The 27,626-nt window shown below is 46.2% G+C and overlaps 1 protein-coding gene across 2 annotated transcripts; it reads right to left on the bottom strand.

Annotated features, from left to right (window-relative positions):
• Positions 1-8,119: 8,119 nt before the first annotated feature.
• NEFH (neurofilament heavy) lies at positions 8,120-27,247 on the bottom strand. Of its 2 annotated transcripts, XM_030219708.1 has the most exons (5): positions 26,324-27,247; positions 14,794-14,993; positions 12,633-12,757; positions 10,007-10,439; positions 8,120-9,958 (listed from the first exon to the last, which is right to left on the bottom strand). In XM_030219708.1, the coding sequence occupies exons 1-5, from the start codon at positions 27,147-27,149 to the stop codon at positions 8,699-8,701; spliced, it is 2,844 nt and encodes a 947-aa protein (XP_030075568.1). In that variant the 5' UTR covers positions 27,150-27,247; the 3' UTR covers positions 8,120-8,698. The 2 variants fall into 2 exon arrangements, with proteins under 2 accessions (XP_030075568.1, XP_030075567.1); XM_030219707.1 differs by having other exon boundaries at positions 8,120-10,439.
• Between the last annotated feature and the right edge of the window lie 379 nt (positions 27,248-27,626).

Here is a 27,626-nt window from a genome sequence, read left to right as displayed (position 1 = left end):
AAACAGGATTCAGGATTCTCAAACAGGCTTGGCTGAAACAGGATTCAGGATTCTCAAACAGGCTTGACTGGAACAGAATTCTGGAACGGGCTGGGCTTGGATTGGCTTGACTGAAACAGGATTCTGGAACGGGCTTGGCTTGGCTGGAACAGGATGCTGGAACAGACTTGGCTTGGCTGGAACCAGATTCTGGAAGGGCTTGGCTTGGCTGGAACCAGATTCTGGAACGGGCTTGGCTTGACTGGAACCGGATTCTGGAAAGGGCTTGGCTTGGCTTGACTGGAACCGGATACTGAAAGGGACTTGTCTTGTCTGGAACAGGATATTGAAAGGGACTTGGCTTAACAGCGAACTGGGACAGAACTAGCTCAAAAACACACAGGAACAGAACTTGGCAGAAACAGAGCTCAAGATCCAGGAAGCAAACATGGCAGGCAAAGGATTAAGCAGACTAAGGGAAGACAAACAAACAAAGAAAGAAGCAATGTGCTGACCAGCACCCACAGCTGGATAGCAATGAAGTAATCAGGTATGATGCTGGCTTCTACAGACTCAGAATAAACAGACAAGAACCACACACACAGGAAACAGAACAGGGAATAGAGAAACAGAGCTTGGCTAAACACAGAGGTTGGCTTAAACACAGAGTTTAACTATAGCAAGAGTCAAAAGTAGGGCTAGACTAAAAGCAGGAGCCAAGGGTAGAATCAAACAGATACAGACACCAAGGGCAGGCTTTCAGGAAACAAGATTCAAAAGCAAACTCACAGAAACAAAGGAAAGCATTGAAACACAAGACTCAGAGAAACACAGCACAGACCTTCAGGAGTAAAACACTCGGGAACAAAACCAAGCATGGATATGATCTAAACAGGTGTAACACAAGATTAAGAGACCTCTTGCAAAGGCAACGTAGGAAAGCTGCCTATAAAGAAGCTCCTTACAAAAGGAGTAGGCTGATGATGTCACAAGTAGGAAATGAAGCAGAAGCAGGGAGACCAAAGCGAGGCTTGGCTAACAGGAAGAACAACAACAACAGGAAATGAAGCAGAAGCAGGGAGACCAAAGTGAAGCTTGGCTTACAGGAAGAACAATAGGGAAAAAGGCAAACTGGAGAGGTCACAAAGCTAGAGACAGAGAAACAGTAGAAATTAACATAAGGACATGGCCACAACCGTGACATAGCCTCAAATGTCATACTCAGGTCCATCACAGCAGTATGCAGGTCCCTGGAGCAGTTTTAGTGGGTGCAGTGCACTTCAGGCAGGCGGACCCAGGCCCATCTCCCTCTCCTACCTGTTACACTTGTGGTGGTAAATGTGAGCCCTCCAAAACCCACCACAAACCCATTGTACCCACATGTAGGTGCTCCCCTTCACCCGTAAGGGCTATGGTAGTGGTGTACAGTTGTGGGTAGTGGGTTTTGGTGAGATTTGGGGGGCTCAGCACACAAGGTAAGGGAGCTATGTACCTGGGAGCAATTTCTGAAGTCCACTGCAGTGCCCCCCAGTTGGTGCCTTGGCATGTGAGGGGGACCAGTGCACTATGAATGCTGGCTCCTCCCAAGACCAAAGGACTTGCATTTGGTCGTTTCTGAGATGGGCGTCCTTGGTTTCCATTATCGCCAAAAATCTGAAACAACCAAGTCTAGGGACGACCATCTCTAAGGACGACCTAAATTTCAGGATTTGGGCGTCCCTGACCGTATTATCGAAAACGAAAGATGGACTTCCATCTTGTTTCGATAATATGGGTTTCCCTGTCCCTCTGGGATGTTTTGCGAGGACGTCCTCAGCAAAACTTGGGCGTCCCTTTCGATTATGCCCCTCTTTGGGTGCTAACAATCAATTGTTAGTGCTAATTGGCAATAATTAGAATTTACATGCGCATCTTGTAGTTGCTATTCTATAAAGAAGCATGCATAAATTATTAAGCGTGGACCCCAAAAGGGGGCGTGGCCACAGCAGGGTCAGGGGTGTTCCTAGAATTTGTGTAGGAAGATCTGCACCTAATTTAGATGCAAGGATATCCACCAGGTTACACTCGGTGTAAATCCTTGTGCCCCAAAATTGGGCACAGATCTCGGTGCAAAGTGTTATTCTATAAGCGGCATCTGAGTCAGAGCGCCATTTTTAGAATAATGCTTTGCGGGTATTTTTATCGGTGCCCAAATTTGAGTGCCATTTACAGAATTGGGTCTTCCTCCTACATACTTAAAATATAATTATCATAATAACAATAATACAGTCCAAGGTCAAAGGAGAGTTGACAGTTGAACCTAGACTCAGCCCTCAGCTCTGATCGCGAGACCGCTTCACTAATCCGTTACATTGTGGGTCTGATTTCCCAAAGACGTATTCCCATTCTGCATCTACTGGAAAAAGCCTTTCCTTAAAAGAGGCTTTTAGATGGAGCTTAGGAGCCATATTGGTTTTACCTTCATTAATTACAGAAGAATTAGTTACAATTTCTGATGTAAAGTGATGGGTCCCATTTATTGGTTCTGATCCAACTGTTGATACTTGTGGAGGGAGAGGCCTGAGTTGTGCAGTGACATGTAACATGGTGCTTGCGGTCACTCTTCTCACCAGCTGGAGACAGAAGTGCTACACAGTCCTCGGATGGGGAGAGAGTTGAATGGGTTGATGGATGTTGTGTGGTCCATTAATACATCCAGGATCCAACTCTGCCCTACCTGGCTCCATTACATCCTACTGGACTCGCTTCCCATACTGGAGACGGGGAGAGGGGCAGGAGGACTGGAAAAGCTAAAGAGCAATCTTCAAAACCAAATGCGACAGATTCAGTCCTGCTCCTCAGAGTGCCTATTACATTATTTTATCATGACAGGTCAATATTGAGCCAACAGCAGTCAGCTAGCAAATTTAGACCCAGATATTCTGTGCCAGGCTATATCCGGGCACTGACACTGAATCTCCAGGTCAGCGGCAGTACCCAGAAGTTATGCAGATACGGTTAATATTCAATGCTGTACCGGCATTGCGAACCAGGCAAAGATAAGACTCCAATCTAAGCGATCCTACTTGCCTGGTCATCTATGTGGGCAGTGGCTCTGGCCCTGACCGCCTCCAGACCACCCCAGTACTACCTGGAGAGTGCCACAGTGGTCAGAGGGGGACATTCAGCTGGTTAATTGCCGCAGATTCACAGAGGGGTAGCTAGAATTCCGTTTTGGGAGGGCCGAAGAGTGGACTGGAGGGGTTATGCATTTCTTCTCAGTTCTCCCCCCCCCCCCCTTTGCCTGCTGCATCATACCTTTGCTGGCAGGGATGGCCAAGCCCTGCCAGTCAAAGAGATTATCTGCCGGAGCCCCTTCCCGTGCTATCTGAGTGCTTTAGCTGTGAAAGCAGCACTTCCGAACACGCTCAGTTCAACTGAGCATGTGCGGAAGTGTCAGCATCAGTGGCTGGAGCAACTCACCAACTTCCTGCTGCTTAGGCAGCATGGGTAGGGGCTCCGGCAGAGAATTAGCAACTGGCCATTAATGGGAAGAAAGGAAATGCGGCCTCAGCATGCGGGGAAACCCACATGGTAATCATAGTGTATGGCTCCTTTTAGCACAGCTGCCCTTCACTACATCTCCACCCTCAGTCTCTCCCTACACTCCTTCCCAGGAACTCCATTCACTAGGCAAATCTCTCCTAATTGTACCCTTCTCCTCCATCGCTAACTCCAGACTCCGTTCCTTTTATCTTGTCGCACCTTATGCCTGGAATAGACTTCCTGAGCCATTACGTCAAGCTCCATCCCTGGCCACCTTCAAATCCAGGCTAAAGGCCTGTTTGATGCTGCTTTTAATTCCTAACTTGTCACCTACTCGTAACCTTTATCTTGTCTTCCTCTCTTCAATAGTCCCTTTTCCCTATGTGTCCTGTCTGTCCTACCCTTATCCCTTATTTGTCCTGTCTGTCTGCCCTGATTTAGATTGTAAGCTCTTTTGAGCAGGGACTGTCTTTTCTTCATGTTCAATTGTGAAGCGCTGCGTACGACTGGTAGTGCTATAGAAATGATTTATAGTAGTAGTAGTAGTAGTAAAAGCTGAGTAGATTTAAGTCTCTATTTTTAATTTCTAGAAATTATTATTATTATTTTTATAGCTCACACCTGTTTCAGTAGTAGCTCAAGGTGAGTTATATTTAGATACACAGAGGTGCCCTTTTCCCAAAGCTTACCGTGTGCTAACAGAGTTAGCACATGCTAAATGCTAAGAAGCCTCTTCTATACCTATGGGCATCTTAGCATTTAGCATGCGCTAAGCTTTAGGGAGAAGGCCCCTGAGTATTTCCCTGTCCCTGAAGGGCTCAGAATCTAAGCTCGTACTTGAGGCAATGGAGGGTTAAGTGACTTGTCCAAGATCACAAGGAGCAGCAGCGGCATTTGAACTGGGCTTCCATGGTTGTCAGCCCAATGCTCTTAACGTCTAGGCTACTAGTTTTCAGAAGTGGAAGTATGGACCTTGACTGTGGTTTGATGCTGCAAGTCTGACTCTGAGGCTGTGAAGATATCATGCGATAATTTCGGCGTTGTGGCATAGTGATTTCCAGATGTACATATGCACCAAACCGTTCCGTTAACTGTTGAAAAGAAGGATGTAGCCAGGCCCTTGAGGAATCATCTGATATGTGTTAGGGTGGGAAGACTTCAGCAAGCAGCTCCCCAATGTCAGTGTTTCTTGGATTCTTGCAGACTGTAGTGAGTAGGATCCATGTTTGTTCTTTCCAACCCAACCAATGTCGAGAAAGAAATTACTGTACACATATAAAGGGCTGAGGGTATCTGGGGCAAAACAGTGCTCTGAAAATTTAATGGAATGGGACCAAAGTTGGCACGTGACCCAAAACTAGGAAAAAGACACATTGAATTTGCAAACGGACTAGATTGGACCGGGCTTTTCAGTTTCTGCAGCATAGTATGAGACGCAGCAGCTAGGGAACTGCTCCTCTCAAATTGCTTCTCTCCTTTTTACTTTCCTGGTCCCAAATCCAGATGTGAAAGTCAGATTTGACTCCTGGCAACCACAAAGTGCCCCCCCCCCCCCCCCGTGTTTTTTTTTAGCATCACCTTCTTTCTGTTGGTCATATGAATGGAAACAATTCTATGAGGATATACTGCATGTTTTCCCATCTATACCCCTCCCTCCCCCCCCCCCCCCCACCCGAGGTACTAAAAATCCAGTGTACTTTTTCTAGTGAAAAAGGTGCCGGTACTCAAATGCCAGGCCAGCCTTCAGGGGTGGGGTGATCACTGAGGGACCCACCCCTCAATAGCCAGTGCCCCTGCAACTAGTCACACAGAATCTATGACAAGGCAGAATTGGTGTGTAGAGCCTGAGCTCTTTCATTAAAACGTGGGGACCATGGGTCAATTTTAGCAGACAATGGAAAAGGTGCCGGTACTCAGTACCCCCAAGTACCCCCTCAAAAAAAAAGCCCTGTAAAAATCTATCTCTGATTGGCTGCTTCTCAGTGATTCACTTTCTTTGTTGTAAACTATACTCTGAAACCTACTGACTGAACCGTGCAGCTTCCTTAATTGTTGATATTTGTACTGCTAATGAAGGTATTTGCAGTATCAAACATATAAACGGCGAGTGACCGTACTCACTCGCAAATGCGCAGTAGATACTTCCCTCTCTGCCCTGCCCCCGCATCAATACGTGATGATGGGGGCGGGACAGAGAGGGAAGCCTCTACTGGCATGCTGCAGACGTTGGGACCGCTCCCCCTCCCCCGGAATCGCCGCCGCCCCTCCATCTGGCCCGAGCACTGTGAACTTACATCAGCACGCAGCAGCAGGCACATCAGCAAAGCTGCCGTCGGGCTTCCTTCTCTGCCTTTGTCCCGCCCTCACCGACTTTACGTCACACGAGGGCGGGACACAGGCAGAGAAGGAAGCCCGCCCTGACGGCAGCTTTGCTGATGTGTCTGCTGCTGCGTGCTGATGTAAGTTTACAGTGCTGCTCGGGCCAGGTGGAGGGGCGGCGGCGGCGACTCCGGGGGAGGCGGAGCGGCGCCGACTTCGGGAGGGGGGGGGCTCGGAAACCCCCCCCATTCCAAAAGTAGCCCGTTTTCACAGGCTCAACGGCTAGTATCAAATAAATTTGAACTTGAACTTTGCTGTGAGACACTGGTACCCTGTGGTTGAACTGCAAAATCTATTCTTTGAAATCTGTTGACGGTGAAGCATTTAATTTTTTAAAAATATTATCACTCTTGATTTCATTGTATTTTGTTTTTCTAAACCAACAGAATGTTTTGGTACCACACTATCCAAACGGCCTCCTCCCCTCTCTGCTAGACATCGAAGACACACACAGAGATAACACGGGCTCTGCATGCTTTCCCCACTTGTTCAAATTTGCATGACTCACATATGCATAGGAGCCGGCGGTGTGGGTGCTTCAGCACCCCCAATATTCAGCAAACTCTTTTATTGTGTCCAGGGAGGGGTCATTTCCATTAGGTTTAGCACCCGCAATCATTGTGAAAAGTTGGCTCCTAGGCACATATGTGTAATGAAAAGCCCTGTCTGATCACCAGAATTCAGCTGTAAGAAATGGTTCTATTTTTGGGGACCCGGTGAGCACTTGTGATCCAAACTGAGCACTTTCGGGCCAAGATGCACTAAAGTCGTCATTAGAGCCGTTCCGTACCGAATTCCATAGCGAATCGGTAGGGAACGGCTATGCATCAAGGAAAGGGAATGCAAATGAGCTACTCCTTGTAGCTCACTTGCATTCTCTAGTCCTTCTTAAAACAGTCGGAGAATCGGCCGGTCAAGCATGCGCAGAGCAGCAAAGCGTTATGCTGGCTGCTCTGCGCATGCCAAATACGCCTCCCTGTGTCGCCCGAAGACGCTGCGCCGCCCCCCCCCCCCCCCCCCCCGGCCGCAATAATAAAAACAAAAGTGCAGTTCAGGACGGCCATCGAAAAAAAGCTGTCTGTTTTCGCCGTCATTCACCTCCGCAATAATAAAAAACATCTTTTTGGCCGTGCTTCACTCAGCTGAGAGACCTTCAGAGACTTCCAGGTCTCTCAGCTGAGTGAAACACGGCCAAAAAAGACGTTTTTTATTATTGCGGTGAATGACGGCAAAAATGGACGGCTTTTTTCGATGGCCGGCCTCAACTGCACTTTTGTTTTTATTATTGCGGCTGGGGGGGAGGGGCGGAATGACTTTTATAGCGGTTTTTTTATCAGTTTTCAATCCCGCGCAGCCCCAACGAGAGGTACAGACCTCTCGTTAGAGTTTCCAGCGTTAAGGCAATCGAAAAAGCTCAGTGCATCTCATTACAATAGGGTTTCTACACAATTTGCTCATCAGCATTCCGTTTTCGTTAGTTGCTACCGCCGTCGTAAAATGGCTTTTAGTGCATGCCAGAGTTTACTACTTGCTCGTTAACGGCTCGTTATTGGCTCGTTAGGTTTAGTGCATCTGGCGCTCAAAGACAGGATGCTGGAGTCAATGGATCTTGATCCCTTGCAGCATAACGTCTTATGTTCTCGGATTTCCGCACCCCCCGAGTTTAACTGCCAGGCATTTTTTACTAAGCGGCGTAACTCGCTAATCCAGAACTACCGTCGGGCTACTGCAGCAGCCCGGCGGTAGTTCCGATCCCCATCGTGCGCCATTTCTGGCGCTATAAAAATATTTTTTAAATTTTTGTAGCACCGGTGTTTACTCATCGCTAATTGGGCAGTTTTGTGCACTGCATGGTTACCTCCAGGTTAGCGTAGGAGCCCCTACTGCCACCTCAATGGGTGGGCGGTACGTGCTCCCCCGAAATGGCCGCATCGTAAGCGGTTCACTTGCTGCACGGCCATTTCTTTAAAAAAAAAAAAGACAGCCTTTTACCCGCTGCAGTAAAAAGGGGGCCTCAGCTTGCATGAAAAACCTGTGCTGAGGCCTCCGCAGGTCCCCTTTTCCCGCAGCTTAGTAAAAGAGGTCCATAGTTTTTTTTTTAGATCACCCCTCGTATTGTCCGCTCCCTCAAAGGCAGAAAGGCAAGTTTTCCCCCTAACTTTTCCACGATACTACTCCCAAAGATATTGAGTAGACAAACCAGAGAGGCTAATTTTAAGCAATTTTATTTCTATCTAATATTTTTATTGCACATATTAATAAGCAAAGTAGACTCGAGTGCATTTTAGCTTCGGAGTGGGAGTGGGACGTGTGGTCTAACCTGCTCTTATGGGATATCTATGGCTCTGTACAGCCTGGCAACAAGCAAATTCAGCAACATCAGTTTTCCAATGAAATTCTCAGGTAAGAGCTCGCTACCTCTATCCTTCAAGCAGAAATGTGTTTCTTACAGTGGTCATTTTTCTTTTATTGCGCTTTGCCCATCGATTGCACAGACAGTAAATAAATGCACTTATCTGAAAAGGGCAGTTTCATATTCAAGTGTTAGGTTTGAAATATGGCATTCTGCATACAATCACATTCGGCTACATGAAGCTGTCATAACAACGGACTACCACTTGCGGTTTGGCTTTTCTCGCTTTCAAGATACCGCTGACGTGAGTTCCAGCACAGAGAAGGCAACTATCGTACCTAAGCAAAGTCTGTCTTATTTGACGTCACATGTCATTGAGGAAAAGAGGCTCAGAATCTATCTTTGGTGGTCCATCGAACATTCTGCTTTCATTTTTTTTTGTAAAAATTCACATCATTGGATCTATTTTTCACTCTTCTTAGCCTTGTCCTCTGTTGCTTTCTCAAGGGGCTTACTTTCCTTATGATCTGTGCTGGAAGATTTCTCCACCTTCTCAGTCTTGACCTGAGGTTTAGGTTTGGGTGGGTCCTTTTCGGTCTCGGCTTTGGAGCTCTCCTTAGCCTCTTTGCTGGGTTCCTTTTTTCTGACATCCTCTTTGGGTTTAGATTTCTCTTCTTGTTCCTTTTTGGGTTCTGTTTTCTTCTCTACCTCCTTTTCTGTGACTTCCTTGGGTCCTTCCTTCTTGTCACTTGTTTTTTTCACATCAGCCTTTGGCTTCTCGGGTTCCTTCTTTTCTGCTGGTTTACTAGGCTGAATCTTAGAGTCTTTGTCCTGAGCTACAGGTTCAGGTTCTTTCTTGGCCACTTTCTCATCTGCCTTCTTTTCCTCTTTGGGTTTTGCTGGCTCTTTGTCCTTCACTTCTTTCTCTTTTTTTGGTTCTTCAGCAGCTTTCTTGTCTTCCTTTGGAGCTTTCTTCTCTTCCTTTTTCTTTTCTTCAACTGGTGATTCAGCCTTTGCAGATTTTTTATTGTCCTCCTTTTCTTCTGCCTTGACTTGTACTTTAGATGATTCCTTAGGTTTCCCTTCTTCTTCTGTCTTCTTGGGAGTGACCTCCTTTATCTTCTTCTTCTCTTCTACTTTGGCTTCAGGTTCTGTAGTTTGAGATTTCTTGGCAGGGGATTCTTTTTTTGATGGCTCTTCTTTCTTGCTCTCTTTTTTATCTTCTACTTTTGGTTTGGCTGGGACTTTCTCCTCTGCCTTCTTTGGAGCCTCCTTTTCTTTAACCTCTTTTGGTTCTTCTTTCTTAACTTCTGTTTTTTTCTCTCCTTTTGTAGGTACCTTTATTTCTTTCTCAGGCTGTTTACTTGGTTCTTCTTTAGGAGCTTTTTCTTTTTCATGTACTGGAGACTTGGCTTTCTCTTTTTCTGGTGATTTGACCTTTTCTTTCTTCGGCGACTCAACATCTTCTACTTCAGGTGACTTAACCTTCTTCTTTGGCGACTCAACCTCTTCTGCCTCAGGAGACTTAACCTTCTCTTTCTTTGGTGACTCAACCTCTTCTGCCTCAGGAGACTTAACCTTCTCTTTCTTTGGTGACTCAACCTCTTCTGCCTCAGGAGACTTAACCTTCTCTTTCTTTGGTGACTCAACCTCTTCTGCCTCAGGAGACTTAACCTTCTCTTTCTTTGGTGACTCAACCTCTTCTGCCTCAGGAGACTTAACCTTCTCTTTCTTTGGTGACTCAATCTCTTCTGCTTCAGGAGACTTAACCTCCTCCTTCTCTGGTGATTTGGCCTCCTCTGCCTCTGGTGACTTAGCTTCCACTTCTGGGGACTTAGCTTCCTCTGTCTCAGGGGACTTAGATTCCTCTTCTGGTGATTTGGCTTCTTTTTCTTCTTCATCCTCAGCTTCCTTTTCTTCTTCATCCTCAGCTTCCTTTTCTTCTTCATCCTCAGCTTCTTCTGCTGCTACTTCTTCTTTTTCTGTCTCCTCTTCCTCTGTTACCTCTTCAGTCACATGAATTTCCTCTGTTTGCTCTTCCAAAATCACTGTCTCTTTTTCAGACTTCTCCACAACCTTAATTTTCTCTTCACGTTTCACCTTTGTGTGTTTTGAAACAGAAGGGACTTTAGTGGGTCCTTCGCCGAATGGGGATGGTCCTAGTCCAAAACCGATACGGCACTCTTCTCCTTCTAGAAGCTTTCTGAGGGGAAAAAATGAAAACAAGAATGAAATAAACCCATTGATTTGATTTCTTCAATGATCTATTTGTGTGCAAACACAATGCTATTTCATAGTCTAAAAGTGGTTGGTAAATAAAGTAGAGAGAGAGAGTACCAAGATAGCCCACCACAAATAAAACAAATGTAAAGAACATGAAAGGAGCTCGATAGCAATGCTGTCCTTATAAAAATAATAATAAAAGTGTCTTACTCAATAAGAAAAAGACTTTAGTAGTCCTGGTAATGGAAACCTTTAAATATGGAAGGCAGGGATAGTGCTGGGCAGACTTATACAGTCTGTGCCAGAGCCAGTGGTTGGGAGGCGGGGCTGGTGGTTGGGAGGCGGGGATAGTGCTGGGCAGACTTATACGGTCTGTGCCAGAGCTGGTGGTGGGAGGCGGGGTTGGTGGTTGGGAGGCGGGGATAGTGCTGGGCAGACTTATATGGTCTGTACCAGAGCCGGTGGGTTGGGAAGCGGGGATGGTGGTTGGGAGGCAGGGATAGTGCTGGGCAGACTTATACGGTCTGTGCCAGAGCCGGTGGTTGGGAGGCGGGGCTGGTGGTTGGGAGGCGGGGATAGTGCTGGGCAGACTTATACGGTCTGTGCCAGAGCTGGTGGTGGGAGGCGGGGTTGGTGGTTGGGAGGCGGGGATAGTGCTGGGCAGACTTATATGGTCTGTACCAGAGCCGGTGGGTTGGGAAGCGGGGATGGTGGTTGGGAGGCAGGGATAGTGCTGGGCAGACTTATACGGTCTGTGCCAGAGCCGGTGGTTGGGAGGCGGGGCTGGTGGTTGGGAGGCAGGGATAGTGCTGGGCAGACTTATACGGTCTGTGCCAGAGCCGGTGGTGGGAGGCGGGGATAGTGCTGGGCAGACTTATACGGTCCGTGCCCTGAAGAGCATAGGTACAAATCAAAGTAGGGTATACACAAAAAGTAGCACACATGAGTTGTCTTGTTGGGCAGACTGGATGGACCGTGCAGCTCTTTTTCTGCCGTCATCTACTATGTTTTCTTTTAGCTACATTATATATTTAATTTTGTTGATAAAAAGATTTTATTTGCTGTGGTGGCTATGGATGCTGCATAGGCATTGATAACTGATCCTTAGGGGGGGGGGGGGGGGCGGAAGGAAAAGACACTCTAGGTTTTCCATTTCAAGGTTTTATTTATCCTTTCTTTCAGACGTTCATATTTTGTTCTTTTTGTGTGTGAGGAAAGAGGACTAGAGGTGAGGACTCAGAGCTGAGATGATTAAGGGAAATAGTTCCCCTTTCTATATGCCAGTTTAAACTTGTTGGCCATCTACATGCCGTAGGAAGGACTGGAGGAGTAGCCTAGTGGTTAGGGTGGTGGACTTTGGTCCTGGGGAACTGAGTTTGATTCCCACTTCAGGCACAGGCAGCTCCTTGTCACTCTGGCCAAGTCACTTAACCCTCCATTGCCCCATGTAAGCCGCATTGAGCCTGCCATGAGTGGGAAAGCGTGGGGTACAAATGTAACAAAAATAAAATAGATACTATTGGAGATTCTACATGGAATGTTGCTACTATTGGAGATTCTACATGGAATGTTGCTATTCCACTAGCAACATTCCATGTAGAAGCCTGCGCGGCCACATTGGTGATCTGCAAGGGCCAACTTCTACATGGAATGTTGCTAGTGGAATAGCAACATTCCATGTAGAATCTCAAATAGTAGCAACAGTGGAGGAGTGGCCTAGTGGTTAGGGTGGTGGACTTTGGTCCTGGGGAACTGAGTTCAATTCCCACTTCAGGCACAGGCAGCTCCTTGTGACTCTGGGCAAGTCACTTAACCCTCCATTGCCCCATGTAAGCCGCATTGAGCCTGCCATGAGTGGGAAAGCGCGGGGTACAAATGTAACAACAACAACAAAAAAAGAATATCCCACTTTGTCTGTGTTGGAGAACAACACACACTCCTCGAAGATTGACAGAGTTGGGAAAGGCAAAAAGATGGGTTTCTTCTTCGAATAAAAGAGAAGGCGGTGACTGGCAGGATAGTGAAATGTTATTTCTGATCATGAAGCGATCATTGTGCTAATTTATGGTTTAGTTGAAGTGTTTTGTTTTTTGTTAATCCAGCTGTCAGAAATCACTCAGCCTTGACATGCCTTTAAAAAATCCCTTGTGTTGATGACGTCTATGAACTGTACCTGTAGGCTGCAATTTCAATATCTAGAGCCATTTTCACATTTAGAAGGTCCTGATATTCACGGAGCTGGGATGCCATTTCCCATTTGGTGTTCCTCAGCTCATTCTCCAGCTGTTGGATGGTATCCTGTCAAAAAAAACCAAGAACAGGTTATGGATTGGAGATCACCAGCTCTGCCTGGGTCAGGGACGTAGCCAGACACCCAAGTTTGGGTGGGCCTGGACCCAAGGTGGGTGGGCAGAACTCTGTCTTGTTCTACAAGTGATTTGGTTTCTCCCTCTCTCGCCTGCATGCCATATGGTCTTTCAAACATCCCCTCTCCCCCGTATACCTTTTAAATAGCAGATTTTCACCAGCAGCAAACAGTTGTTGGGAGTTTTTGGCTGGTGGGGCTTGGGGTCCCTGCCAGCCACATTATAGGTGTGCTGCTACTTGGTGGGCCTGCATCTAAAGTGGGTGGGCCTGGGCCCACCTCAGCCCACCCTTGGCTACGCCACTGGCCTGGGTGCTGATCCCTGTCAGCAAAGCAGCAGAACAATCTGGCAGCACACAGAAAAGCATAGCAGACGAAGTGGATCTGTAGAACTTTATACCGTCCTCAATATTTTATCAACACTATATTACAGCTATGAGATACATGATCTACTGGATTTTCAGGATATTTTCTTTTAACGCATAGGGGTCAGTGTTAAACGTTGGTAACGACAGCTCTGCAGCAGTAGCTAGGCAAGCACAGCTCCCAAGCGGGAGATTTAGGGCCCAACCATAGCTACGCCCCAACCCGCCCTTAGCTCTGCCCATAGCTCTGTGTTATCCAGTGATGTCCTACATATGAATATAACCTTCCCCCTTTTACAGACCCCTCGAAAACTCCCCTTACATCACCCCCCTCCCTATCCCTCCTAACAAAGAGAATGCAAAACCAAGGCAGTTTAATAAAACTTCACAAGTTTTATATTGTTTTCATTAGCATTTGCTATTGTTTTGGTCAAACCAATATGGTGGCAAGCTCCGCCCACTGGCTTCAGCCTGTATAATGGGCCAGATAGGATCATGCTGTCTCCTGTCATCAAACCTCCTTGTTCTCTCCAAAGACCCTGTGTAGAGCTCAACCTTCCCCACAGCCCTTGCAGCTCATACCCTCCTTCCTGCGACTAGAGGCCTTTTCATTGGCTGGATTCTACCACAGCTTTTGCACTAGAAGGGGGAGCTTTAGAGAGCTGCCTGTAGTGGGCTAAACTCTGAAAAAATATCCACAGACACTTAGCCATCCTTCTGACTTTGAGACAGGTAATTTACAAAATTGTAGAATCCGGAAAATATCCAGATAGTTGGCAATCCTAGCCTCCTGAATCCTGAGCACATCTGACAGCCCCCCCCCAAAAAAAAAACTTTAGGGCCCAAGGCACATGCCTAGTTTGCCTATGCCTTAATCCGGCTCTGCTCTCATGGACATTCATTGTGAATATCCTGAAAACCTGACTGTTTGGGGTGCCACCAGGACTAGGTTACCATATTTTGTCCCCCAAAAAGGACACATGCCCTGCCCCCTTTCACACCCTCGCTCCGCCCCTGTCACATTTCCCCTCCCCCCAGTCACATACCCCATCACCCCCCCCCTCCCCTTACCTTATTACTGCCCTGGTGGTCTAGTGACCTCTTTGAGGCAGGAAAGAGCCCCCTCTTTCCTGCTCAGAGCGCTGCCCTGCATGCATCCTTCCTGTTGGTGATCCTCAGCGCCGATTCAAAATGGCCGCCGAGAGTTGAAGTCTCACAAGGTCACTCGGTGGCCATTTTGAATCGGCGCCGAGAATCACCAACAGGAAGGATGCATGCAGGGCAGCGCTCCGGGCAGGAAAGAGGGGGCTCTTTCCTGCCCCGAAGGCGGAAGAGGTCACTAGACCACCAGGGCACTAGTAAGTAAGGGGAGGGGAGGCTAGCAATCTGCCCGTTTGTCCAGAAATCCGGACAAACGGGCAGATTGGCAAAACCCGCCCGATTGCCCGGACATGCACTGAAAAAGAGGACATCTCCGGGTAAATCCAGATATATGGTAACCCTATTTTTTTTTAATATATGGTAACCCTAGCCAGGACCAGGTTTGGGAATCACTGACATAGGAGACAGCCCCTGCTCTGTGCTTACGTTTTAGTTATATCTACCTGATAGGATGCAACATCAATATGATGACGGTCCTCAGTGTCCATCCTTTGTCTTTCCAAAGACTCCTTGGTCCCTTTCAATGTCTCGAGTTCAGTGACTTTAGACTGGAGCTGACGACGGTATTCTAAAACTTCATCCTGAGCAGAGCGGATGGCGTCAGTGTTCACTCTGGCTGCTTCGGACAGCTTGTCCAATCTCACTGCCATGGTAGATAAAGAGAAAAACAAGCTTATTCTCTCTCTCTTCCCTTTTTTTTTCTAATTCTCTGTATTCAACAGTCAAATTTAGGAGAATACAAAGAACAACCAAGTGCACGAAAATGCACCACATTACAAATATCCATAATCCATATCAGTTAAAACAGAAAATGAAATGAATTCACATGTGGTCATCAATGCCACCACATGGTGTCACTAGTCCCCTGCTAGTGTACTCTTATCCAAGAGAGAGATCCAGGTCTCCTAAACCCTAGGTTGCTGTTTTATAGTAAAACAAGCTTATTCTAACTTATATATTAACTATCAGTCACTCACTCTAGCTGTGGAATATGGAGAGACACTAAAACAGACCCCTGTATCGTGAACAGCCATGGTCTGTCCCAATCTTCTCGTACATACCTCAATCTTCATCTTCCCAATTGCAAAGGCCTCAAATACAAAAACTACTTCTCCGTACTTCTACGTATCCAACTTCTCCGTTGTAGGCAGCCAACTCTGGAATGCTATACCTCGACACATCCGAACAACCAATAAACACCTACCCTTCCGAAAGCTGTTGAAAACTTACCTCTTCAAACAAGCTTACCCAAATAACCCAACTTAATTCTCTAACCTTATTCACACTACCCATACTCCAATCCTCTCCCCCACATCTCTTCCCATTGTCCTACTCCTTATAACTGGACCTTCTCTGTGATACTCTGTACCATACTTTGTGTTATCTCCATGATACTTTGTACCATACCTTGTAAGCCGCACTGAACCTGCTACCAAGCGGAAAACAGCGGGGTATAAATGCTATAAATAAATTCATAAGAACATAAGAGTAGCCATACTGGGTCAGACCAATGGTCCATCTAGCCCAGTATCCTGTTTTCCAAGCAGTGGCCAAGCCAGGTCACAAGTATCTCACAGAAACCCAAATTGTGGCAACACTTCAGACTACAAATCCCGGGGCAAACAGTTGCTTCCATGTAGGGTAACCATATGGCTCCAGAAAAAGGAAGACACATTGATCCAGTCCAGGTTTTGCTTCCATTGAAAGCAATGGAAGTAAAACCCACACTGGCTCAATCTGTCTGTCTCAATAGCAGACTATGGACTTTTCCTCCAGGATTTTGTCCAAACCTTTTTTAAACCCAGATATACTAGCCACTGTTACCACATCCTCCGGCAAAGAGCTCCAGAACCCAACCACTCGTTGAGTGAAAAAATATTTCCTCCTATTTGTTTTTAAAGTATTCTCATGTAATATTAGTCGTGCAGCAGAATTTTGAACAGATTGAAGAGGAGAGAGATGGCTAAGTGGGAGACCTGTGAGAAGCAAGTTGCAATAGTCTAAGCGAGAGGTGATAAGAGTGTGGATGAGGGTTCTGGTAGTGTGCTCAGAAAGGAAAGGGTGAATTTTGGTGATATTATAGAGAAAGAAACGACAGGTTTTAGCAGTCTGCTGAATATGTGCAGAGAAGGAGAGGGAGGAGTCGAAGATGACCCCAAGGTTACGAGCTGATGAGACAGGAAGGATGAGAGTGTTATCCACAGAAATAGAGAATGGGGGAAGAGGAGAGGTTGGTTTAGGGGGAAAGATGAGAAGCTCAGTCTTGGTCATGTTTAGTTTCAGATGGCGCTGAGACATCCAGGCAGCAATGTCAGACAGGCAGGCTGATACTTTGGCCTGGATTCCTGCTGAGGTTTCTGGTGTGGAGAGGTAGATCTGGGAGTCGTCAGCGTCAAGATGATACTGAAAACCATGGGATGAGATCAGAGTACCAAGGGAAGAAGAAAAGAAGAGGTCCCTTGTGAATTATTTCTATGTCTAATATTTGAATATATAATTCTGCTTTAGTCTTCATCTCCTTTCTGGTATACACATATAGGACTAGATTCTATATATGTCGCCTGAAAAATCCGTGCCAAATATATTTCCGCCTAGGCGTATTCTGTAAACCGCACCTAATACGCCTAGCTGGTTTATAGAGTACGCCTAGCAGCCATGCCTGTACCCAACTCTAGGTGCATCCATTTTTATGGCATACATACAGGCAGCTAAGTTAAGCGCAGAGCAGGTCTATCCTATAACCTTGTACGTAGACTTTCGGAACAACCCGATCCACCCATTCCATGCCCACGGCTACACTTCCTTTTGAGCAGCGCACATTAGAATTAACATGCACAACTTTACGGAACATGCCTAGCAAGTTGTGCATGTAAATTCTAATTAATGTCAATTAGTATCAATAATTGCTTGTTAAATGGCAATTATCGGCACTGATCGGCTTGTTAAGTAATAAATTTATGAGCACAAATCCAGAATACGACCGGATTTGCACATGCAATTTTGGTTGTGCTATATAGGATCCGGGGGAATAGGTCCTTAAGTTTCTCCTTTCCTTACGTCATGCTCTACGCTATGCTAATAGAATGTTATATCCCGCAAAATCCCTGAAACAACAGGTTCAGAGCGGTTTACAAACCTTAATAAAAATACAACATCAATATTAAATATCAACACTGATTAAAAATAGCCAAGTCTTCAATCTCTTTCTAAATACACTATGGGGTCCTTTACTACGCCGCATAGGTGTCTATGCGTGCCCGATGCGCGTCAATTTGTAGTTACTGCTTGGCCACCACGTAGCCCTTGTGGTAATTTCATTTTTGATGCGCGTCCGCTACGCGCACCAGAAAACAATTTTTACTTTCTGGCGCACGGCAGAAACTGGGCAATAATCGTGAAACCTTACCGCTAAGTCAATGGCTGGTGGTAAGGCCTCAGACCCAAAACGGACGCGCACCAATTTTAATTTTGTTGCGCGTCCATTTTCGGCAAAACTTTTAAAAAGGCCTTTTTTTTACAGGTGCGCTGAAAAGTGGATCTGCGCGCGCCCAAAACATGCACCTACACTAGCGCAGCCCATTTTTTTGGCGCACCTTAGTAAAAGGGCCCCCTATAAGAAAGACTTTGACAAATATTTAAAGGTAACGTACTCCATTGCTTAACCGCACAGTAAGAAAAAGATCCTTCATTAACTTTCTTATAATGTAACAGTTGGAAAAGACAGCAGTAAATGTCCGTAACTACGAGGTCCTGCTCACATCTTAATTAAAGAAGGAAAATTATCCGGAAAAACATCACCAATTAAAAAGTTTTAAAAATTGAACAGCAAATTTTAGATGTAACCCCTGCATCAACCGTCAGCCAAAGCAAATTTAAAAGCAGAGGGGACACATGGTCAAATTTAGATTTATGATCAATCAATTTCGCTGCCATATTTTGAATACTACTACTACTACTTCTACTCATCATTTCTATAGCGTTACTAGACGTACGCAGCGCTGTACACTTGAACATGAAGAGACAGTCCCTGCTCGACAGAGCTTACAATCTGATTAGGACAGACAAACAGGACAAATAAGAGATAGGGGAATATTAAAGTGAGGATGATAAAATAAGGGTTCTGAACAAGTGAATAAGGGTTAGGAGTTAAAAGCAGCATCAAAAAGGTGAGCTTTTAGCTTAGATTTCAAGAGGGCCAGAGATGGAGCTTGACGTACCGGCTCAGGAAGTCTATTCCAGGCATATGGTGCAGCAAGATAAAAGGAACGGAGTCTGGAGTTAGCAGTGGAGAAGAAGGATGCAGATAAGAGAGATTTACCCAGTGAACGGAGTTCCCGGGGAGGAATGTAGGGAGAGATGAGAGTGGAGAGGTACTGAGGAGCTGCAGAGTGAATGCACTTATAGGTCAATAAGAGGAGTTTGAACTGTATGCAGAAACGGATAGGGAGCCAGTGAAGTAAAGTGAATCAAGCATAGCTTTCTCAGCAATTTAGAAGACAGCCCTGCATATAGGAGGAGATTCTACATATGGTTCCTAAAAAAATCAGCGCTGAAATCAGTGCTGACTAAGCGTGTTCTATAATCGGTACCTAGATTATGGCGCTGATTATAGAATACGCTTAGTTCATATTTCAGCGCCTAAATCTACACGCATCCATTTACACCAATTAAAACTTGGTGTAAATCCCTGTGTGTAGATTTAGGCACGCTAGGCCATATTGTATAAGTAGGCATGTAAAATTTGGAACGCCCATAACCACACCCCTTTTGTCTGTGCACGTTAGTTCAGCACACATCGTTACAGAATATGCTTAGCGAACTGTGCGCCTAAATTCTAATCAGTGCCAATTAATGCATGTTACGTACTGTTATCAGTGCTTATTAGCTTGTTACGTTACGTGTATAAAATAATGAGTGGAGTTGAACCGGTAGATGTGAAGCGTCTGTTCACGCTTTCCAAAAATACTAGGACTAGGGGGCATGCGATTAAGCTACAATGTAGTAAATTTAAAACGAATCGGAGAAACATTTTCTTCACTCAACGTGTAATTAAACTCTGGAATTTGTTGCCAGAGAATGTGGTAAAGGCGGATAGCTTAGCGGAGTTTAAAAAGGGTTTGGACAGCTTCCTAAAGGAAAAGTTCATAGACCATTATTAAATGGACTTGGGGAAAATCCACTATTTCTGGGATAAGCAGTATAAAATGTTTTGTACATTTTTGGGATCTTGCCGGGTATTTGTGACCTGGATTGGGCACTGTCGGGGACAGGATGCTGGGCTCCATGGACCTTTGGTCTTTCCCAGTATGGCAATACTTATGTACTTCGGATTCTGAATGGAATCTTGCTACTCTTTGGGGTTCTAAATGGAATGTTGCTACACTTTGAAATTCTGCATGGAATCTTGTTATTCTTTAGAATTCTAGAATCTTGCTATTCTTTGGGGTTCTACATAGACTGTTGCTACTATTTAGGTTTCTGCCAGATATCTGTGACCTGGATTGGCCACTGTTGGAAACAGGATGCTGGGCTCGATGGACCTTTGGTCTTTCCCAGTATGGCAATACTTATGTACTTGGGATTCTGAATGGAATCTTGCTACTCTTTGGGGTTCTACATGGAATGTTGCTACACTTTGAAATTCTGCATGGAATCTTGTCACTCTTCAGGATTCCAGAATCTTGCTACTCTTTGGGGTTCTACATGGAATGTTGCTACACTTTGAAATTCTGCATGGAATCTTGTCACTCTTTAGGATTCCAGAATCTTGCTATTCTTTGCAGTTTTACATGGGATGTTGCTACTCTTTGGGTTTCTGCCAGGTATTTGTGACCTGGATTGGCCACTGTTGGAAACAGGATGCTGGGCTCCATGGACCTTTGGTCTTTCCCAGTATGGCAATACTTATGTACTTATGTGTATTGTTATAGATTTCGGTGCAGATCTCAAGGCGCATTATATAGAATCCGGGGGTTATTGCATTACTATAGTCCAACAGTGATAAAATCACTGCCTGGACCACCACATGTCTATCCCAACAGCTTGTTCTACCCATCTTGTCTACCAAGCAGTGTTGATGTCTGTGTCTCACATGCCCTCTTGGCTACCTATTAAAATGTTTCATTGTATTGTACTGACATTATGAGCATCGTGTCTTTGTTATTTGAATGTTCTAATGTGTGTCTATTAAGGTTTTACCACTTATAACATGACATTTGCAATGTCAGCTCAATACACGAACGTTACATCCTGATAGGTAGCATGGAGTATCATTTATACCCTGATGATATCTGTCATATTTCTGTTATATGATTGTTTTACAGTGCTGTTAAATGTGTATATTTCTGTATCGTGTTCGTCGTATTATTAGAATTCAATTTGCCTCTCTCGAAGTTTACCTTTGATTGTATTTATTCTTATTTTTCATCATTTTTGCTATTGTAATGCTATAAATTGTATACATTTTATGTCAAGTTGTACCTGCTGTACACCGTCTTCAGATAATGTGCGAGGTTTTGAATTACTTTGATAGCTCTCCTTTCCTGTTTCTAGAAAGGGTGAAGAGCGATGGAAATAGGAACGTGGCTGAATTTTCTGATTTTGAAAGGAATGCTGTAAATTGCTGAGAGAAGGGGGAGCCTGGGTGAGCATGTGTCAATTTATTTGTAAATGAATAAATCAATCCGTCTTTACTGCTTGTGCTAAAAACTATTTCTGTGTTGTCATGCCTTTATCATTCTATTTTTATGCAGACATTTTGCAGTCTTTAGGGCTTTCAAATCTGACCTGCACTGTTCCCTTCGAATGCCCTAAAGACTGCAAAATGTCTGCATAAAAATGGGATGATAAAGGCATGACAACACAGAAATAGTTTTTAGCGCAAGAAGCAGATACATTGTAAGCAGTTCGGCCCCAACATTATTTTATGCATTGAGTTCTGCTGTGGCTGCCTGCTGTTCTGTTTTGCAGGTGCAGAGACGGAGGATAGTCAGTCGCTGCAAAACAGACTATCCTCCGTCTCTGCACCGGCACTAGCTTGCTGCAAACCCTGTAACTTACATTTTATTCAAGTGCACAGTGAATTTACCTTCAGTTTAGCCATTCACCATCCATCTTGTCCCATCTATAGATCTTACCAAACAGTGCTAAAAAGTGGCCGGCACTACATCCAGCGAGGGTCTTTCCCATGCACTGAGGCCACTTTTGCATCGTGTCGATGTTATTTGAACGCTCTAATGCCTGACTATTAAGGTGTTTCATCTGTATTGTGTTCACATTATGAATATCATACCTACGTTATATGAATGTTCTTACATGCTGCGTGTTATGGTTTCATTCATATTCTGCTGCCATTTACCATCAGTCCCAGGCTATGCCATAATATGTACCGTTGCTGTTTTCTTCTGTTGTAATTGTCTAATGCCTATGTCTGGATTATTCTTGCTGTACACACTTTGGGTGAATTTCTTTTACAAGATGACAAATAAATCTTCTGTTATATGATTGTTTTATAGTGCTGTTAAATGTTTATATTTCTAATACTGTATCACGTTAGCCCTATTACTAGGATTCAATTCTTCATAAAAGTGGTTAATAAATCTCAATAGAGATATTCACAAGCAGGAGGTCAACACACACTGCTTCTCTTGTTCAGAGATGGTCACCTACATTCTGCCAAAACGCAGCAGAAATAAAATTCAGCCATTTTAGAGCTGTGCTAAAAAGTGGCTGGAGCACGCGGGAAACCCATGTGCTAAAACTAGCGCTGGCCAGTTTTTAGTGTGGCTCAGTAAAAGGACCCCCATTGGTTTGTTACAAAATGAATGTAAAGCATGTTGTTATTGACATGGATTTAAGCAAAGAGACGTGGACAGAAGGCAGAAGGTCCCAGAATCCTAAGCATCTCTGATTTTACCACCTGTGGAGAAACAAATACTCCCATTCTGAACTCTCATGTTCAACAGGGACACAGAGTGTGTGTGTGTGTGGGGGGGGGGGGGGGTCACAGCACTGATATTTTACTAAGGGGTCCTTTTACCCAGTGGCGATCCTAGGTCGGCTTCCACCCGGGGCGGATCGCCGCTGCGCACCCCCCCCCCGGGTACAGCGGTGTCCGTCCCCCCAGGGTGCAGCACGACACCCCCCTCCCTGGTGCATCAAGCCCCCCCCCCTGGCACGACACCCCCCTCCCCGGCGCATCAAGCCCCCCCCCCGGGTGCATTCTTGTCTGCTAGAGGGTGCAGAGAGCAGCCGCGCGCCTGTCGGCTCCACTGGCTCCCTGCTCCCTCTGCTCCGGAACAGGAAGTAACTTGTTCCGGGGCAGAGGGAGCAGGGAACCAGCGGAACCGACAGGCGCACGGCTGCTCTCTGCACCCTCCAGCAGCATGCACCCAGGGAGGACCGCCCCCACCTTGCTACGCCGCTGCTTTTACCAAGCTGCGGTAAAAAGGGCCCTGTGCTAGTGGTGGGGACTGTTTTTACCGCAGTGGGTAAAAAAAGGCTGAAAATAGCCATGGCCATGCGCTAAGATTGCTCTTACCCCATGGCCATGTGAGGGGAAGGGCTTATCGCCATTCACTGAGGTAGCGGTAAGGGCTTTTGCACTAACCCAGTGCTAACCAGGTAGCACATGGCACTGCCCGATTACTACCAGGTTAGTGCCCTGCTAAAAATTACAGACCTATTTTCCCCAACATGGGAAATGGCAGACGCCTGGGGCTGGAACTACCGACAACGCCCACGTTGGGTCGGCAGTACCTCCAGATTAGCGTGCGGTAAAGCCACGTCGGGTTTACCTCCGCTTTGTAAAAGGACCCCTAAGTTAATAAAGCAAATCATTCTGAGGAATATTGTGCCACTTCACCCCCAAAATATTACTGATTCCAACATCGAAGGTAAATTATTTCAGTATCTGTCTATCTTAAATTTTCTCTCTTTTTTTCTACTTATAAGGGAAATGGGAGTTGATATACTGCCTTTCTGAGGTTTTTGCAACTACATTCAAAGCGGTTTACATATATTAAGGTACTTATTTTTTTGTACCAGGGGCAATGGAGGGTTAAGTGACTTGCCCAGAGTCACAAGGAGCTGCAGTGGGACTCAAACTCAGTTCCCCAGGGTCAAAGTCCACTGCACTAACCACCAGGCTACTCCTTCACTGCCAGTCCTCAGCTCCCCAAGTCTCTCACCTTGACATCACCCCTAAGGGAGATGCAAGCCACGACCACTCTTGTGGGTTAAAGCAGCATTGTGGGACAGACTTTCAAGAAAGAAGTGGCAGACTAGATTAGTCAGACTGGCTGGAGATGTGTTCACTGCACTGCGGACCAATGTCAAGAGGGGGTGTGGTGGGGGCAGAATAAGGACTTTACGACTCTGCAAATTTAAGGGAGAGGAAAATGTAAGCTACGATGCAAAAAGATGACAGTGGCAGCAGCTCATGTGTAGAGATGATGGTGTAATTGGACCACCTAAATTACAGACAGAAAAGAAAGATGGAAGGGATTGTGGAAAAGAGGTGCAGGTCCAGGAAGGGATGGGACAACGAAGGAGGAGGACGAGGACGAGGAATGAACAGGGGTGCTGGGTGGTGGTGGGGAGGGGAATATGGAGGAAGAGTAGTGGTGAGCCAAAAACAGGTGATGTAACAAGCACCTGCCACTGTCTGAGAAGCTAGAATAGAATAAAATTTTGCTTTTCTCTAATTTTATAATCAAACATTTTCATCAGTGTCCTAATCTCAGTAGAGCATCAAGGATGTACGGAAAATAGTACTTGTAATGTATTACGTTAATCATTTATTGCATAAATATAGAAATGACATGGCAAATTTATGCAGAAAAAGGTCTGACACACTTGCAAAGTAACTGTGTTAGATGAATCCCCTCTTCACGAGTTAGTCTGATGGATAAGAAGTGACACCGTGTTGGAAGTAGCAGAGTCCTTGGGGAACAGGGAGTCTCGGCCATCATACAATGCTGACACCTAAGGCTGCGTGTAAACTGGCTCGAGAAAAGCTATGGTTTGTGGCCCTCGATGATTAGACTCCATAATGGTGGGGGCGGGGATGGGGGGGAATCATAAAATGAATTGTAAAGGGAAGGGACTCTTTCTTCAGTATGTCTATACAGCACGCACCTTGTGCGTTAAAACTTGTAGTAATAGTTAAAACTTGTAGTAATAGTGAAAACTCTGGGTAGTTGTACTCAAAGGCTGATGAAAAGTTCAACTGGAAACCTAATGGAGCAGTAACCCCACCTTTAAGAAAAAAAACATACATTGAAAAACGTAAACCAAATGCATTGTTGCAGACAGTAGAGAACTCACTACAGGTCTGGTGCACCATTAAGAACAGTTTTATTTGTCAAAAGTTCACTTTTAGCTTCACAAGGTACTGAAGTTTGTTTTCCAAAAAGGAGCAGATTCATTCAATGCGGCCAGCAATTTGTAGAGAAGTGAGCTTGGCCATTTGCACACATTTTGTTGTTTCGGTTTTGCTTGTGTGTGTGTGGGGGGGGGGGGGGGGGGGGGGGCGGTGCACCTTATATAGTAAATATGCCCACCTGAATTTTATAAATTGTGCACTTCTATCCAAAGAGAATGGACAGTACAGCTTGTGATGGCTGTCATGTTTTTGTAAAAACAACCATGGCACCCTTATAATTTCTAATAATGAAGGGAGCAATCAATTACTCATTATACAAACGCTCAACTTCTCTGTTCATTTATCATTAATGTATCCAAATTTTAAATAATCAGACGGTCACAATAGGATCTTCAGATCAACGTGTCCACCTCTTAAATGGCTAATACCTTATTTTCATGAGCCCAGCATTTTCATAGAGGGGAAACCGTAATCCTCATTAATCCCATTCCTATTTTTTATATGTTTAATAAATATGTTTAAACCTATTCACTTTACTTTTAAACTTAGTCTTAATCCCAATTCATTCCATTCCGTGCAAGTCAAAACTTATTCCAAACATGATACTTAGCTTTTTCAATTATCTTTGCTGTGTTCCATATAAGCATAATACATTTTTGAAGCATTTGACAATAACTTTATTGCTGCAAATTATGCAAAGAGAATGCTGACTCACCCACTGTAGCATATTACAGGAATCTAGGGGTCCAGGGGTGTGTGTGGGTGGGGGGGGGGGGGGGGCTTTTCTTGTTTAACAACTGTCTATCAAATATGACAGTCCCTCTCCCCTACCCTATTTGACAGTCCTCAGCTCCCCAAGTCTCTCACCTTGGCATCACCCCTAAGGGAGGTGCAAACTTGAGGAGTCTCCCACCCCTCCCCCCGCAGTGCTGCGGTTTCTTTAGGATCCCACGTCCTTCTGAAGAAATTAACCCTTTGCAATTGTAGCAACACGAACATTAGCACAAACTCACGCCTATGTTATATACAGGGATGCGCTCGAGACTCTCAGAAACCCCTTGTAGACCTATTTTAGAAATATATATATATATATATATTTTTTTTTTTTTAATTGAAACATTGCCTGCATATTACTGGTATTTAAACAGCAATTCAAAATCTACTCAAGAGAGCCCGGACCAATTAAAAATGTTCTTCTCCAATCACCGCTTCATCTGGTCATATAATATAAACCTTATCGAATGCCTACACTCGGTGCCCTCTTAATAAGCGATTTAATGTGATTTCCCCGGGTAGATTCGTGGGGGGGGGGGGGGGGGGGAGAAACTAGGCCCCCTTCACTCGTCTTGACGAGGAGGTTAACCATTTGAATACAAATGATTGCTTCCAAATAACCCAAGTCACCAAAAGAAGCTCAGAAGATCCCAAGGAGACTGAAAGGAGGACCGTGACGCATAACTGCGTCAGAGGAAAACCCAGGTCCCCCTCACTTTCCCTTTTCCAATGTGCACTTCAAACCCACCCCCGGCGAGGGGAAGGACTTTTCTTCCCCCCTTTTACACCTGAGGCTCCCTGCTCCCAGGACCTACCTCGGAACCAGTCCTCGCACTGGAGGTTGCTTTTGGCCGTGTGTCCTTCCAGCTGGGACCTGATCTCCTTCAGGGCAGAGGCGACATCAAACTTGAGGGCCTCCCTGACCTCCAGGGCCACCTGGCTGCCCTGGACCTGGTACAGAAGGTCGCTCACTTCTTCCTCGTGGTTCTTGCGCAGGAAGGTGGACTCGTCGTGCAAGGACTGCGCCTTCTTCTCCAGCTCCACGCGCACCAGGCTGGACTCTTCCATGTACTTGTTCAGAGCCCTGATGCCTGCTTCCGTCTCCTCCCTCTGCCTGATTTCATCCTCCACCCTCTGCTTCAGGTGCTGGATGTCCTCTTCCAAGTGGTCCTGCTCCAGCTGCAGCTGGCCCTTGTCCGAGTTCAGCTCCACCAGGGTGCTCCTCATGTCCCGGATCTCCCGGTCGTACAGCTCTCCGATGGCTGACCTGCCCGCCTGCTGCTGCCTCAGCACCGCTGCCTCAGCCTCCAGGTTCTTGTTCTGGGTCTCCAGTAGCCTGACCTTGTCTATGTAGCCGGCGAAGCGGTCGTTGAGAGCCTGCAGGATCTCCTTCTCGTTGCGGGTCCGCAGGTCTCCGTTGATGGACTCCAGGCTCTCGGTGGAGGAGGTGATCTGACTGAAGCCCCCCCCGGCCCCTCTCCGGTAGGGGGAGGTGGTGGAGCTGCGGGACCAGGACTGAGAGTGGAAGCCGCTGGACGTCAGGGAACCGGTGGACCTGGAGACGCTGCGCCCTGCGGGCTCGGCCAGTACCTTGCGGTAGGAGCCCGGCCCGAAGAGCGTGTCCACGCTGTAGCTCATCATCGCTGCTGGAGGAGATGGGATGGAGGACACTGCGGCAGAGACGGAGCAGGGGCAGCTTTTATACTGCTGCTGCAGCAGCAAACTTCAGAACTCAGCAAAGCCGGCGAGGACAGGAGAGGAGCCAGCCCCCCTCCCTGCTTCAAGACAGGCTAGAGCTAGGGAGAGGGAAGGAGGGAGGGAGGAGAGAAGCCAGCCCCCTCCGTGCTTATAGGGCTAGGGAGAGGGAAGGAGGGAGGAGAGAAGCCAGCCCCCTCCGTGCTTATAGGGCTAGGGAGAGGGAAGGAGGGAGGAGAGAAGCCAGCCCCCTCCGTGCTTATAGGGCTAGGGAGAGGGAAGTAGGGAGGAGAGAAGCCAGCCCCCTCCCTGCTTCAAGACATAGGGCTAGGGAAGGAGGGAGGAGAGAAGCCAGCCCCCTCCATGCTTCAAGACATAGGGCAAGGGAGAGGGAATGAGGGAGGAGAGAAGCCAGCCCCCTCC

Source organism: Microcaecilia unicolor, chromosome 11, assembly GCF_901765095.1.
Source record: "Microcaecilia unicolor chromosome 11, aMicUni1.1, whole genome shotgun sequence".
Classification (NCBI taxonomy): Eukaryota; Metazoa; Chordata; class Amphibia; order Gymnophiona; family Siphonopidae; genus Microcaecilia; species Microcaecilia unicolor.
This window is presented reverse-complemented; position numbering and strand designations above follow the sequence as displayed.